Raw genomic sequence first — 16524 nt, 5'->3', positions numbered from 1 at the left:
AGGACGCCTCTTCTCGGGCGCCTCCTCCGTGGTCCGCCCACTGTCCTCCCACACTCCTGCCTCTCTAGAGTCGCATCTAGGGGATCCGGCAGGGAGCTGCGCCACGTCCCTCTCTCCGGCTCGCAGCCCGGGAGCCGCGCGGCCACCGAGCCCAGGTGGCAAACAAAGGCGGCGCGGGGCGCGTGGCCGGGCTAGCGCGCGTCTCCCCGGCAGGCGGCGGCGGCGCGCGCCGGAGCCCGCATTCCACCGAAGCTTTCGGCCGGAGCCCGCGGGGCGACGTCACCCCAGGCTCCGCCCCCGTCCCTCCCCGAGCAAAGTAACTCCGGACTACCCTGAGCTGCCTCTGCCGAGCATGGAGAGCAGCGGCCGCGGCTGGCGGGCGGCGCGGGAGACGCTTTCGCCCGCGAGGTAGTTTGCCGACGTTGCGCAAGGACGAAAGTGCTGGCGGGTGGCCGCGGCGTCCCCGCGAGCCCCCCACGCGGCCGGGCGGGCGGCTGGCTGGTGGATTTCGCCGCGATCCCCCCGGAGGCTCTTTGCAAAGCTGCTTGAAACTTCTCCCAAACTCGCCATGGATGTGGCGGCGGCGGCGCTGCCTGCTTTTGTGGCGCTCTGGCTCCTGTCCCCGTGGCCTCTCCTGGGGTCGGTCCAAGGCCAGTTTTCCGCAGGTGAGTGGTCAGGGGTGGGGGGCATCTGGGTCTGTGGCTGTCCTCAGCCTTAGACTCCGAGGAAGGAGGGACTGGCTGATCCGGGGCCGGGGCCGGAGATCCAGGAGGCGTTTGCTCAGGGTGTGTGTGGGGGTGCAGGTTGAGGCCAGGTCTGTCCTGGGAGTTTGTGTCAGGCGGGACGTGGGGCCAGGAGCTGGGCACCACCGGGTGCAGGTAACTTTTAGGTTCGCGACCCATTGTTTCCGAGGCTGGCCCGGCGCTCAGACAGCCCCGGGTATGCTGGATGGAGCCTGGGGCGACCTTGCTTTTCTTGGGTAAACCGGCGATAGCCTGGGCGTCCGGCGCAGTTCCCACAGCCTTAGTTAGGGAAGAGAGAAAGAAAAAGTACTTAGTGCTCCCGGGACCACGATTCTTTGGCTCGCCGAGCGGGCTGGTGGCTCTCTGCCGCCGGACTGTTCAAAAATTACCCGGGAAGCCTTTGTCAGAATTGTGGGGACGCGTAGGTTCTGATCTCGGCGCGCTCTGCCAGGTGCTTTTTGTCCCGGGAATAACCCTTCTCTGACTATTGTCCAACTACTTCCCTGTGCTTCCCGATGGCTCCTTCCTCCTCTGCTGAGGGTTGAGAGTTGCTCCTGGGTTGATTACAGGGCGCAGCATGGAGCATGTTGCATGTGTATGTTGGCGGAGCCCGTACGACGTTTGGAAATGTGGCTCTTAGGGTAGAATCAGAGCTGTCCTGGGCAGCGAGGTCTGGGCGCCCATTCCCGGAAGGCTTACCCTGCTTATGTAGAGAAGCCACCACAAAGCTGGCTCCACACACATCTCCCGGAGTCCTCCTGGCTGACCCGAGCTGGGAACGTTCTCAAGCCCGCCAGGACAACCCCGGGAGAGGGACGCGATGCAGTGTTCCTTGGTATCCCTTTTGAGTTCTAAGTAAAGCCTCCCCACAGAAGACCCTGGACCCACAGTCTCTCGGACTGGTGGTCTCTGTTCCCATCCAGTTTTGATACCCTTCCTGTAGGTCGGTTGTTTTTGTGTGGCCTCTGCCGGCTCTGAAGTTTCACCAGGTGGACGCTGGGGAGCGGGCTCCCGGGTTGAGCTTCTGCCTCCCGCAGGGCTTGACAACTTTTCCGGCCAGCCCACCCAGCCCAGCGCGTTTGGCGGGCGCCTCTGCTGCCTGGGTTCCCAGTGCAGATGGAAACGCCGAGTGGCCGGAGGGGGACGGGAAACGCGACAGCCGCGCTCCTGGCTGAACCGGCAGGATGCGTGGACCGAACTTACTTTGTACTTGACAGTTTCATTGTTGAGACTGCCTGATTTCCTGGATATAAACTCACCGTGTTGTTTTCCGGAGCAAATCCTTCCTTAGCTTTTCTTCTCCCCTCCCCCTTTAGAACTCTATACGAGGAGTTAGACCTCAGATTCCGGTGTCTGAGCGTATCCTCCTCTTAGGCAGAGACTGTGAAATGGTAGCAGGCAAAGGAAAGACCATGTATCTGGGTGATGTGCAGAGGGCACTAGCTCTATGCAATGAGCTCCGACGACTTAATTTAATTCTCTCCGGGTTCAGCATTACCGCCTGCGTCTCTGCCATACAATGCTGTTAGTATTGGAACCATGCTTGATGTGACTCATTATATGCAGCAAGTTGGAGGGAGTATTGATTTCTACACAGTGCTTGTCACTGCACGGAGAGCATAAGCTTGAGAAGACATGCAGTTTGTTAATTGAACTTTACCCGTTGCACGATTAAGCTCATGTATTCAGGACTGAAGACCAGTGATGCCTTGACAGCCGATGGATGTATTTTCACCACTGGAGAAACTTTTCACTTTTAAAGTGTTATTTATCTTTTAATCAACGAGTACTGAGATTTGCCTCATCACAGTGTGCAGATGTGCCACAGAGAGTTTATTGTGAATGTTTATTGTCAGTCCCCACAGAACTAGCTACCATCATCTTGCTATTCAGGATGTTCATGCATGCTCACAACCGAAGGTCTTTTATCTCTCAAGTTTGAAGTCAGGTTGTGGATGTATCTGTCTTTCTCCAGAGAGTTAAAGTTGGTTTTGTAGGTATCTCTCTCTCTCTTCCTTTCTAGTTGTCATAAATCATTTGGTATTGTAATGTCATTAGACTCTATGGCATATCTGTAAAAAAAAATATTGATTGGAGATGGAGATGGATTAGTGTTTTCTTTCTTGCTGTTTTTTTTTTTCTTCTGATATTCTATTTTCAATGATGAACTTCTGGAGAAATCTAAATGAGCATGCTTTAAAGATCTAAAGAGATGCATTTTTCTAAAATTTAAAGTAGTTCATTCTCTTGAATATGTATTTGGAATCATGATTGCCAAGGTCAGTTCCATACTTTTCAACATTACTGTGTGGGCTGTTAATGTCATAAGCTTGAAAACAAATTTGGGAGGATACTGTAGTTGGGAATTTGGAACGCCCTATATACATTGAATCTCTGTGTGTCTCAATCACACATGTAACACTTTCCTATGGCAACCTTTTTTTTCTGTTTGCAGTTAAGAGTGTAAAATTGCTTCATGGCTAACATCTTTAAAACCAGGGCTTTCTAAATTTCACCTTGCACTCTAGTCTCTGAAAATAACCCTTGCATCTGCATTCTACCCAGGGCAATGGAAGGGTGGGAGACCAGAGTGTTACTACAGTCTGTTTACTGGGCTGCGTAGCTGTTCTTGTTGATATTACCATACGAGCAGGCTTTACGTAGAACTCCCATCCGACAGAACCAGTCTCACTTGGAAACTCAGCTTTCTCATCTATAAAATGGGGATAATGATACGCGTCCTAACCTTGGCACATAGTTTTTATGAGGATCAAGTGAAGTCATTGATGTGAGCCAGCACCGTCAACTGTAAATCACGGTGCAGCTATCTGGGGTGTAATCATCATAAATTAAGGTAGCTGGAGTGCCAGAGTTTCAGCTTTTACGGCTCTTGAACTCTTAGAACTCTCAGTAACTATAGGCTGTTCAGCAAGGTGTGTGTGTGTGTGTGTGTGTGTGTGTGTGTGTGTGTGTGTGTGTGTGTGAGAGAGAGAGAGAGAGAGAGAGAGAGAGAGAGAGAGAGAGAGAGAGTGTGTTATTCCACTGGTCATCCATTTCCATTATAAACATCCTAGATTGATTTAGACCATGAGTTTACGACAGTATCAGACTTGTCTTTGATCATTTTTTTAGCTTAGCTATGCAGATCTTTCAGAAACTTATGGAAGAGTTGCTACTAATGTTCCCAGTACCCTAACTGCAGGAAAAATACTTGTACAGTCTTGTTATTTTGAAGTAATTTGTTGAACTCCCAGCTCAGCATTTTCTCAGTGTGGAGAATTACATGTAACTTTGGATGCAGTCTTATCAGTGACCTAGAGAGGGACTATTGTGTCTGGTATGAAGTGAGCCTGAGAACGTCGCTCAAGATCCTGCTTTGGATGAGGTCCTGGCACATCACCCTGGTCATCCCTTAGGGCCCTGCAACTCGTCTGAACAGAACCCCTTGTCTTGTGTCTGGCTTCTTGTTGTCTCTAGTCCCAAATTAAATTTCTCTTATTCTGATTATCCCCTGAGAAGAGTCACTGGAGCCAGCTCGTGTTTAGGGCTTGCCATTTCGGTTTCTAGTTTTGATTGACTGGTATTCTTTGGTGTCTAAATACATTCAAATTCCAAATTGTGCACCCTAGCAATGATACAGATCATCCCCGGACCGTTTCTCTCTCTGATTGGTTCCCTTCTATCGGAGTTTCCTAGCCTGTGAGATATCATTTTGTGTCTGGCCTGCCCAGACGGAAAGAGGCAGCTTTGGCTGCTGTTTTGGTCATTGGCGTGTGTGTTGCTGACAGCTCTTCTCTTTGTATTCATGAATGTGAATCTGAAAAATAAATCAATAAATCAACCCCTCTGCTACTCTGCCGTCTTTCACACTTCCTCCCACGCCTCCCCGGTAACAACTTAGCTCCCCCTGCATATTCACCCAATCCGAAGTTCTTTGTTTTCATCAAATACCTTTAGGTACTGCCTATGTTCTTAAATACTAGCCATATGACCAGTCCACTATCCAAAGCTAAAACAGTTCTCTCGCGTATGAGACATTCGCCTATGTCCAGCAGTGATGCATTGGTGCCTATGTGTGTAGTGTCAATAGTAAATTTATACTCACATAATCCCATATAGAGAAAATGTGTCTACCACTAATGTTTTCCAGTGCGTTGGTCTGTTTCTTCCCAAGACTGTATTTAGACAGAGTAGGTCATATTGAGTGTGGATCTGCACTGTTCCCCATCTCCTCAACTTGTTCTTTAAAGAGGGAAGGACGGGGGAGGGGGGGGATTGCTGAAGGCTGACAGCAGGAAGTATCAAAAGAATGTGCAGACAAAATACAGGGGGCGCCCGCGTGCATGCTTGTGTGTGTGTGTGTGTGTGTGTGTGTGTGTGTGTGTGTGTGTGTGTCCGCGCGCCTGCACGCATACATGTGTGAGATCATTTACTTAATTTTCAGAAGAGGGAAAAGCTTCTTTTTTCCTGAGTTGTTTATTAGAATCAGCCCTTTTGCCTTTGTCCAAACAGGTTCATTTCTTATTCTGTGAATGTAAACATTTCCCTCTGTGTATTCCTCTCAGACTTTCCCCTTTGATCATCTGTGTCTGGTCTGTGTTCCTTTATCAAATGGTGTTTCTCTGCCTAAAAAGGTTGTAATTGCTTTTGAACATGACTTGTTTTTTTCATCAGAGTCCATGCTGTTTGTCACGGTTACTGAAAAATTGCACAAAACATATCAAGTCACCTTATATCTTAAAATGGTTTTTGATTACAAAGCTAATGAATAATGCATCGATCAGACTGCTCTTTATTTCAGTTGAAGCCAAAACAAGTCCGCCTATCCATGAAATAATTTTTTTTAATGTCACAGAATGTTTGTTTCTTGTGTTTATCCATTTCTGAATGAGAGACTTCATAGTGCTTTTTGTAAGAGAGGGTAGACAATTTGAATACCAGGTTGCCTAATGCTCTGAGATAAGTGAGATAATTTGTACACAACTGTGCTTTGGAAAACTTTTTGGAAGTTTCTACATTTCGATGCTTATAGTATGAAGCATGAGGTAGAAACTTGGCCAAGTTCAGACTCCACTCAGTACAAACCTGATTGATGGAAATGCCCTCAAAGAATCGTAGGTACTCATAAGACACATTTTATGCAGTCTGTTATGAGAGGTGTGTCTGTATTCGTCTCCGTCTCCAATTCTTTTTTTTTAATTTTTTTGTTATTTTTATTTTATTTTATTTTATTTTATTTTATTTTATTTTATTTTATTTTATTTACAATACCATTCAGTTCTACATATCAGCCACAGGTTCCCCTATTCTCCCCCTCCCACCCCCTCCCCTTACCCCTAGCCTACCCCCCATTCCTACCTCCTCCAGGGCAAAGCCTCCCCCAAGGACTGCGATCAACCTGGTAGACTCAGTCCAGGGAGGTCCAGTCCCTTCCTCCCAGACTGAGCCAAGTGTCCCTGCATAAGTCCCAGGTTTCAAACAGCCAACTCATGCAATGAGCACAGGACTTGGTCCCACTGCCTAGTTGCCTCCCAAACTGATCAAGCCAATCAACTGTCTCACCTATTCAGAGGGCCTGATCCAGCTGGGGGCCCCTCAGCCTTTAGTTCATAGTTCATGTGTTTCCATTCATTTGGCTATTTTTTTTTCAATAATTGAGTAAAACTGAAATTTATTATAAGCCACAGTCGTCCTAGGGACCTCCATGCTATATATATAGCCTCTATGGTTCTATGGGTTGTGGTCTGATTTTTGTCTCGAATTCTTGTGGGGTATTTTTGTTGTTGTTGTTGTTGTTGTTTTTTATTGTTGTTTGATTTGTGGTTAATGTCTTGGTGAGTTCCCTTAATGAAAGCACAGTTTTCCTTTTATAAAAACTTAACTTTATGTTCTGTTTCAGGTTGTTGAGGTTCTGGGAAAACCCTGGGGCAGCGATGCAGGGACTGTATTGATCCTTCTGTGGAACCCTGCCATTTCCCCACTTAACACTGGTGTAAAGTTTTTTTTTTTTTTTTCTTTTCATTCTGCTGTGTATTGGTAATCCAGAAAAAATATTATTGGCGTATTTTGTCATTTACAATTGTTTTAGGTGCAGAGTAAGTGGTCTTAAGTGAAATAATTCATGTTTCCACTTATGTGACTGTAGATAGAGCTCAGTAAATAAAAAAGCGATCAACTGGGCGATGCTTCCTGAATCTTCCATGGGCATCATGGGGTGGCGGGGCTGTTTGAACAAAACCACAGGAACGTGTGCTAGTTGAATTGGAGTTCTCAGTGATTTAGTTGGGAGAGTTAAAAGCTTTAAGCATGTATATCTTAATGATAGTGTGAACTTTATTGCCAAAGACTGGTACTAGGAAGACGTTAAGGAGAAGAGGTGATGGATTGAAAGTGCCTACTTACATTGTTGGAAAGACCACTGAAAGTCTATTAGTATTTTTTTTTTCTATTTTGTAGATGGAGAAACTGAATTTGATAGTAAGTGAAATATTTGTTCTGTTTCAGTATCCCATCCCATTGCATATTACACTTGTTAATAATTGTGTCATTGGCATCTGTGTAGTCAACTTTCTCAGTGCATCCTGCTCTTGAGTTGGCCATCCAAGCTGAAGCTCCAAACCTTGTCCTAGGCAGTTCCTGGACCGGCTACAGAAATTCTCCTCATCATAGTTGGGCAGTGGGCAGGTCTAGCCGCTGCCTAAACAGGAGACTGGTCACAGCTCTTTGGTGTGATTTGGCAAGAGCAGGGAAGAAGGATTTCTGGGGCCAAGAAGTCATGGTTGATTGCTTTCTGGTCATTGTGTTCCTCTACGCAAAGGTATCCTGGTGTTTGCTTCATCTGTGGAGCATCAGCATTAGCATGGCTTGGGACTTGGTGGTCATTTATGGTCAGATCCAGACCTACACATATTGAATTGGAATCTATATTTCAATCAGGTGATTTGCTTGACCTTTAATTCTTTGGAAACGTTGTATTAGAACAAACAAAACTGGGCTTCAAAAGATTGTCACATGTACTTTATTGTAGAATTGTACGAGTTTTCATCAAGGGTTAAATGATGACACAAAATAGATATCTTTGGGCTTATAATTATTTTTTATAGGTTTTAAAAAACATTTATTATTTTTATTTTATCAACATGAGTGTTTTGTTTGCATGTATGTCTGTGTGCCGAGTGCTTGCTTGGTGCCTATGGAAATCAGAAGAGGACATCAGATCTCCTGGAATTGGAATTATGTACAGTTGTGAGCTGTTATTGGGTGCTAGGAATCTTGAACCCAGGTCCTTTGAAAAACAAATCCTCTAAATTCCTAAGCCATCTGTTTAGACCCAGATTCATAGTTATTATTTATATTTACTTGATAATAATTTAGCATCCCAGACACATCAAAATAATTAAGATTACATAGATTTTTTTTTAATGAACACTCAGACAGACTTGAGAAGAATTTTTTTTTCAAGAAGACAAATATAAAGCTAAGTAGTTTTAGTTACTGATGTTGCTTAAAATAATATTTATAGGTACAGATACTATCTAAGGAACTGAAAATACTAGGTGTAAACTCTTTTTTGCTTGATTTAAGGTCAGTACAGGAAATCATATTCCCTCTAACATGAGTACCAGTTGTCTCTTACTTTATCACTCTCTCTTTCTTCCAAGATCTCTGTAGTAAGGAACACATTTGTAGGTCAGTCAAATTTAACGAATGGGAGTTAGTAGGTAGAATACATGAAATTTCACAGGGATTCTTTTTACGCTTTTTTTCTGCTCATATTTAAGAACAGAGATTGTCAGTTTTCTCCAGAGAAAAATTATGATGTAATAGACAATGTACACTTTCATGTCAAAACACAGTTTTCCTTGCATTTTATAGCTTGCTTGAGCATTCTTTCAGAAAATGAATTTCCCCAGAAGACCTAATTGCCTTCTTATTAATGAGTCTGTAAGTGTTTTTTCTTTTCTTTTCTTTTTTTTTGCTATCCATTTACTATTCTAAATGTGTCTACTTTTGCTAGCTGTTTCAACAGTGAAGTCTCTGATTAAATCACAACTGCTCTATTTGTTTTTGCTGTTCACTGGTGATTTGGAAGAATCCTGGCGGAATGGCATAGTAATAGCAGTGAGTAATGAGAGGCGAGAAGTTTAAAGTGATGTGCACCCCTGCTCCTTGATGATACTGTGATCGTAGAGGCTGGAGCTTGGGGATGGTAGATACCAAGATTCTCTGTGCTTTTGATGTTGTCAATAAGAACCAACTTAGTCTGCAGTGTCTCAACTGTGAGAAACAGAGCTGTTGGGATTAATAAGTTGCAGATTGATAAATTCCATATCTACTTAATACTTTGGGGTTTAAGAGGGAGATCTAATTAGAGACAAGTCACAAGCAGGCATGGAAAAACCTCCGAGTTTTTCATACACTTCCAAGAGCTTTGGAGTTTGAATGTTCTCATCAATTTTTTTCTGATTTTATTCCAATTCACTAGGTTTCCTTTTATTGTTGTTAGCCATAGTTAGGTGAATTTATTCTCTTATCTGTTGGAAAAGAAAGATTTCCCCAGAGCAATTACAAAAACAGCAGGACCTGCCATTTGGTGAGGGCCTGTGACCTAGTCAAAGCTAGGATCAATGTGTTACATATTTTAAAATCTCTGCGATATCCTTTTGTATTCATTCTGCACATAGGCTTAGAGAGGGAAGGTAGCCACTTGTCTCAAGAGATCCCGTGAGGAACTGGTTGAGACAAGATTTATTATTGAGTGAATGCACACACATGTGGTGAGTAGACATTTTAGTTTCAGATTAGCAGAAAATGCAACAAACTGGAGAGGCAGCTAGGATGTCACTTGGAATAGAATTACATTAGATTTGAACAGTCAGAAGAAAGAATGGAGGACCGTGTGTGTGTGTGTGTGTGTGTGTGTGTGTGTGTGTGTGTATGTGTGTATGTCTGTGTGTGTTGTCTGTGTGTCTGTGTGTGTATGTCTGTTTGGTGTGTGTGTGTGTATCTGTGTATGTCTGTGTGTGTTGTGTGTGTGTGTGTGTGTATGCGTGTATGTCTGTGTGTGTTGTCTGTGTGTCTGTGTGTGTATGTCTGTTTGGTGTGTGTGTGTGTATCTGTGTATGTCTGTGTGTGTTGTGTGTGTGTGTGTTTGTGTATGTGTGTATGTCTGTGTGTGTTGTCTGTGTGTCTGTGTGTGTATGTCTGTGTGTGTTGTGTGTGTGTGTATGTCTGTGTGTGTGTCTGTGTGTGTGTCTATAATTTTTCTGATAGGAATGAAGGAGATAGTGAAGGGTGGGGAATAATGGGGAGACATTGGGTCAGATACCATATCAGGGGAACTGGGTGGGGTGCGGGGTTGGGGCATCTGTGTCTTAGCTGCTAAGGATGGTGTAGAGAAGAGGAGAGGAAGTAGTTTGTATCTTGACAGGTTTCTGTGCAGGACAGAGCAGATGTTTGTAGTCAGGGAACTTTTAGTCTTTTATTTTCTCTTAAACCCTACTTTGAAGTAGTAATGTGTCATTTTCATTGTTTTATTCTCTGTACTGAAGAAATCCAACATTAAACGAAAGATTTGTACGTCTGGTACAATTTGTTCAGAGTGATATATCCTGGAAGAACTTAAGCTTTGGTTTAGTATTTGATGCTGGGTGTGGTGGTACATAATTTTTATTCCAGCAGAGGTAGGTGGGTCTCTGTGAGACCGAGGCCATCCTGGTCTACCTAGTGAGTTCTAGGCCAGTCAGGGCTATATGGTAAGACCTTGGCTCACGAAATGAACAGAACCCAAACTCATTTATTATTTGAGTCACGTTTGTTACAACACATGTACCATTTTGCTTATTGTAATTTATATGGATAAAAAGTCTTCTATAATTATTTTTTTTGTATCTAGAATTTAAAAAATAGTGTTTTCAAAATATAAACCTATTTTATCCATTGGGCTTTGATTACAATTATCTAGTAATCCAAAGGGACAATAATGCGTGTGAATGAAAGGTATGGTCAGGTAGCTGCTTGCTTTTCAGGTATCATGGTAGGATTTATTTATACATATATGTATATGTATAACAGAATTGATAGAGTACAAAAGTGTGATCTAATCTATGGTCAGTGATTACAATTGATACAGTGAAATTAAACCTATTGACCCCTTACTCTTTGGGAACTAATATTGAAAACTGTGAAGTGCAGGTGAATTTGCATGATTTTTATCTACTCATTTCTGCTACCTGTGACACATAGCTGTAGAATATGGGAATTATGAAGAGATGCTACCAGAAACATTTGAGGTATTGGGTAATTAGTAAAATGAAGATAAGTAGCAGCTGCGTGCACAGTAATTCTTATTCTAGTGCAGCGGTTCTTAACTTGTGGGTTGAGATCTTTTGGGGGGGTTGCATATCAGATATTCACATTACAATTCATAAAGGTAGCAAAATTACAGTTACAAAGTATCAATGAAATAATTTTATGGTTGAGGGTCACCACAACATGAGGAACTGTATTAAAGGGTCACAGCATTAGGGAGGTTGAGAATCACTGTTTTACCTGTTACCTGGCATCTTAGTTTCATTGCTGGTTGAGATAAAACACCCTGATAAAACCAGCTTAAGGTAGATAGGGTGTATCTGGCTCGCAATTCTGGGTTACAGTTCAACATTGCTGGGGAGGTCAAGGTGTCAGGAACCCAGGGTAGAGAGTCATAGATATGAATTAATACATACTTGCTAAATGCACCTTTTCTCCCCTATCATACAATTTAGCATCTCTTGCCTAGGGAATGGTGCCACCTACAGTGGTCAGGTCTTCCATTTGAAGTTAGTGTAATCAAGGTAATCCCATAGGCATGTCTACTGGTCAATCTGATCTAGGCAGTCCCTCATTGAGATTCTTAAAGACTTTTTCTTTTGAGATTTATTTTTATTTTTATTTTTTTCGGGGTGGGGGAGTAGTTTGCCTGCATGTGTGTCTGTGTACCGTATGTGTGAACTGGCCACAGAAGTCCCTTGGAACTAGATTCTAAGTTGTGATTTGGGTGTTGGGAATTGATCTTGGTTCCTCTGGAAGAGCAGCCAATGCTCTTAACTGCTGACCCATCCTTCATTTAGATTTTTTTTTAGGTGATTCTAAGCTGTGTCAATTTGACAACTGATACTTAACCACCACACCCAGCCCCACTTAGATAAATGTTGGTACTAGTGCCCTAAGCTTCGGGTTGACTGAGGACCATGACTGTACCATCTTAGGCAAAGATACTTCCATCACCCATAATGGATGCGTTGGCCTAGGCATCTGGCTCAGCATATAAAAGTGAAGACAGACATCAAACTAGATGCTTATTGATTTCACCCGGCATCTCCCTGCCACCAGAGCTTATTTTAATATCCCTTTGTTGGTTGGTATAGAGAACTCCTTCAATGATCATGCTTTCTCTTGTGCATTCTTGCTTTCTCTCTCATTTTGTTTCTCTCTTTATGTCAGCATGGGTTGTGTTAACTGAGTCCGAATGGATGAAGTTTGTCAAAATTTGCTGTAACGACTCGGCTGGATGGTAGCAGATTGTTCGTATTTAACTCTTGACCTAAATTCATATTTAGATACTTAGGAACAAATGTATTTGGAGAAGGGCTGGCAGAGACCTGAGTCACGGGAACAAAAAAGCGTTGGAGATTGGGCCCAGAGCGCTGGATGTGCAGCAAGAGGGAACCCGGAACTTCCTGAGCTTTAGTCATCATAATTCCTCTCTCTTTAATCCTTCATTTCCTAACAGTACCGTAGGCCTATTCCAATGAAGAATGATTTTAACGTCTTCTCTCGTTACTCAGCCAGACACCTTTAAAGATAAGATGAGTAATGTATGTGAAAATTCTCCTATAATTGTAAACTCACATAAAATGCAAATTCCATTTGGGGTATAAACTTTGGTGATAAATAAATTATTGTTGAAGGCATAGGAAGTGTGTACGCTGAAGAATGGAAATGAGAACCATAGATGCTTCATATATATTCATGTCTGAGTTATACAGTGCCTATGTAAATGCTGGAGAAAGTGCTATGATAATCAATAAGCGTTTATATGGTTCCGGTGAACAATGGATAATCCTGCTGTCATGTATCACCCAGTGTAGCTCCCCCATTTCATTTTTACAGATACATATAAATGCTACCAAATACCATTTACATGGTTTCTAGCCATGCCAATAAATACTGGATAAGGTAATCCTTCCCATGAAACACGGATAAGCATATGTTGTAAGTATGTAATCATGCATAACATGTTATATGTATAGTTTTTCCTTTCTATAGTTATGAAGAGATACAAAATACTCTTTCAGGGGCTGAGGATATAGTTCATTTAGTAGAGTACCTGCCTAGCATGCACAGAGCTGATCCCCAGCGCCTCATAAAACAGGGCGTGGTGGCACACGATTGTAGTTAGGGAGGTGGTAACAGGAGGTCAGGAGTTTATGGTCATCCTTGAACATGTAGCAAGCTCGAGGCCAGCCTGGAGTACAAGAAACCCCATATCAAAACAAAAACAAAAACACAGTCATCAAACAAACAAAGAAAAGCAACTACAAAATCAAAACCCAGCCTTCTCCATCCAAGTTGGCTTTTCTATTTTTTTTAGCTTCTGGGCATGATTTTGATGATACCTTTATTTATTCTATTCCTCATATCTTTAGCATTTGCTATGTGTCAGTGCCAGGGCTAGTACTAAGGATGCTGGTAAGCAAGGCCTTGCTTGTCCTGGAGCTCGGGGAGCAGGTATTTGACCCGGAGGAGGCACCTCTGTCAACTTCATACCTAATGACTCACAGTGCAGCCCGAGGCTATTTTGTGACTGACCATCCCTTCATGATTTGGCAAGTCTCAGAGTTCGGGCTGTCTCTGGCAATTTGCTGATCCACTTCAGAACTTGCCTAGGATAATTCCAGTCCATTAGAGTCTGCTGTCCTTGAGAATACGCTCTCTCCTTCCAAAAGCCAAAGGCTGCAGAAGGAGAACTGTGTAAAAAATGGCCATCATGATAATGAAATTCCACCCCGTGGAATTTCCCCAAAGCTGAGTAACCTGAAGTGTAAACAAAGACCTAGGAGGAGAGAACATCTTTGTGTTCTAGAGTCCGGCCAGCACTGACTCTCCTGCCTGAGGCCGGAACAGGATGGGTCTTAGGCACAGGCTTCCACTGTATGATACATAATCACACATTTACATCCTGAACATTCTTAGGCAGAGAGAGTTCTTGGCTGGATTTTTATCTGTTGTGACCTATGGCTTTCGTTACCTGGACTCTAGGGGCCTGGAGGCTCTGTTTGCTGCATCTTCCATCCCTGGCATTCGGGAATGAAGGTAGGCTGAGGACATCCACCCCCTAATGCCCCAACTAGCACCTGTATCCCAGAAACAACACGGTCACTCCAGTCCTTTGGCCGCCCATTATGGTGAGACGTTGATATTCATATTTAAACACACCCATCATTTTTAATGGGAAATGGAGACCCTGGAATTTCTTTCTTCAGAGAGACCTGTGCAGTCTGCTCTTTGTGGATTTAGGAAAGAAGCAATTTTAGAGATGGGTAAAAGTTTTCTAAGCAAAACTCAAACTTCCAAATTCCATGGACATAAGCATTAAAAACAGAGGCATAGAAAACAAATCCCTTTTAACCTAGTCACTAATATTTTGTGCCCATTTCATATTTAAGTAAAACACACCCACCTGCTGGTGTCTGTTCAGTGTATATGGTAACATAGAGGCTCACAGGCACTGGGCTGGACAGCGTAAGTTCAAAGATGGGTTGTGGCATTTTCTTGATCTCTCCTTCAGTCCCTCTACTTTCATTTTCTCATTTGCATAATGAGGAAATGGGGATATCTGTTCCAGATAGGTGTTTTCAGGAGCACTGAGTTTGAGTACTTAAAAGAGTATCCAGCCCATTGATAACATCTATTCATTACTACTGGACTAAGTCAACTTATGTTTGCTGAGTAACTAATCCCTTGCTGTTTTCTTTCAAAACCCTCTAGGGGCAGACTTTTTTTTTTTTTTTTTAAACTTTTAAATAAGCCCAGCAGAGAAGATAATAGGGTAACCTGAACCCAACCAACACAATGTGCTGATAGAGGTCACACACAGCACTGTAAGGAGTGTGTAATTCACTGTTTATGAAAATCAATTTACACCAGTTCCTGAGAAGCTTTAAAAATTAACAAAAAAATTGATTATGTGTATGTGTGTGCATCTGTGTGGCACACGTGTGTGGGTAGATACGTGTGGAGGTCAGAAGACGGTGTCGGATCCCCCTGGAGTTGGAATTATAAGTGGTTGTGGGTCCTCTGGAGGAGCATGAGTACCCTTTAACTGCTGAGCCTTTGCTCCAGCCTCAGAATCACAGTGATGAATGACTGGGAAAATAAACAAACACATTTAAAAGAGGTAATCCAGAACAGTAATAATAATGAAGGAGCTGAAGGGGTACAAGAACAGCATTAGTTTTTAGGGTATTTCCTATAGCCCTGGAAGATGCGTTTACAATTTCTTAAGCAAGCCGGATGCTGTTGGAAGTTTGAGACCAAACAGTACACGCGACTTAACCTCTGAGACATAACTGAGACATAAACTTAGTTAAAACATGAGAACTTGATACTGGGAATAAGCTGTAGGTGGGTATTACCTAGGAAGTTGAGGACATTCTCTGCTGCCTCAATCACTGTCTGTCCTAGTGAGACTTGTGTCTGGTGTAGGGACAGGACACAGACTGAGAAATAAGCATAAAAGATGAGAGACAGACCCATAGGAGCTTTTGTCGACTTATGGAATGAACAAGGTGTATGGCTGTCTCTCCGGTTTGCACTCGACATCCGTGGTGGTAAACAAATGCACACTTCTGACATGTAGACTGTGCATTTTCTTGTAGGTTCTTACAGTTAGGATTTCATTTTTGAAGGGTCTGTGGAGATTCAAGCTTAGTCCACAAAATAATGAGGTGGTTTCAGATGTGTTTAAACTCCCGAACTTTTTTAGGCCACTGCCTGCTGGCAGAAGCCGTTTTTTAGTGCCAATACAGGGTGGTAGGGTCTGATAAAATTCCTGACTATTGTTAGCTCCTGTGCAGAGGGAGTCCACTGAGACCATCTCCATGGATTTAAGCTCTGGTCGGGTTCAGGTTTCTGGCTCTCAGTCTTCCTTCTCGGTATCCTTCCAACAGCAACCAGCCTGCTTCGCTTTGATTGTGGTGCTTGTGAAAACATTTGCTCTTTCCCTACCTAAAAGACTTATTAACTTCTCTGCAGGAGAAGTCTTTTGCACACAGCCTTGAATCCCACTGAACTCATGCACTTATGGTCTTTAACTGACCATATCGGGACTGCTTTGTGTCTTGATGGTTGGACTTAGTAATTCGAGATGTGGCTTCATAAGGCCCTCCAGTTAAAAGATGGTTTGTTTATTTTTTATCTTTTAAGTTCGTCCAAGTTTCTTTACTTGTTGAATTTCTGGCATTCTATGTGATCGGCTTCATAGATGAAATAAAACAACAACAACAAGAACCAACCCAAACTCTTGGAGTACACCTAATTTTGAGCTTTTCAAAGAAATAATAAAGCGGCTCCAAAGTCACAACTCGGTGATTCTTTAGAATGCCAAGTGCTCTGTGTCTCAGACTCCTTGATACTGAAGGATGCTGAATCTGAAAGTGTCTGAAATGGGAGGCTGACTACATGAACTTGAACCTGCTTGGAAAGGGTAGAGATGAGATTCGATTGTTTGCTGGTGGGT

At 43.2% G+C, this 16524-nt stretch overlaps 1 protein-coding gene across 10 annotated transcripts in view; it reads left to right on the top strand.

The window, feature by feature from the left end:
* The first annotated feature begins 299 nt into the window (after positions 1 to 299).
* Ptprk (protein tyrosine phosphatase receptor type K) overlaps positions 300 to 16524 on the top strand; it is a 537607-nt gene continuing 521382 nt past the window's right edge. For all 10 annotated transcript variants that reach the window (XM_042262160.2, XM_076552564.1, XM_076552562.1 and 7 more), the window contains exon 1: positions 300 to 665. In XM_042262160.2, the coding sequence (XP_042118094.1) occupies positions 569 to 665 (97 nt within the window). In that variant the 5' untranslated portion in view covers positions 300 to 568. The remainder of the gene's footprint in view (positions 666 to 16524) is intronic.

The sequence above is a fragment of the Peromyscus maniculatus genome, chromosome 16 (assembly GCF_049852395.1).
Source record: "Peromyscus maniculatus bairdii isolate BWxNUB_F1_BW_parent chromosome 16, HU_Pman_BW_mat_3.1, whole genome shotgun sequence".
NCBI classification, from domain to species: Eukaryota; Metazoa; Chordata; class Mammalia; order Rodentia; family Cricetidae; genus Peromyscus; species Peromyscus maniculatus.
Note: the sequence above shows the minus strand (reverse complement) of the source record. Positions and strands in the feature narration are given on the sequence as shown.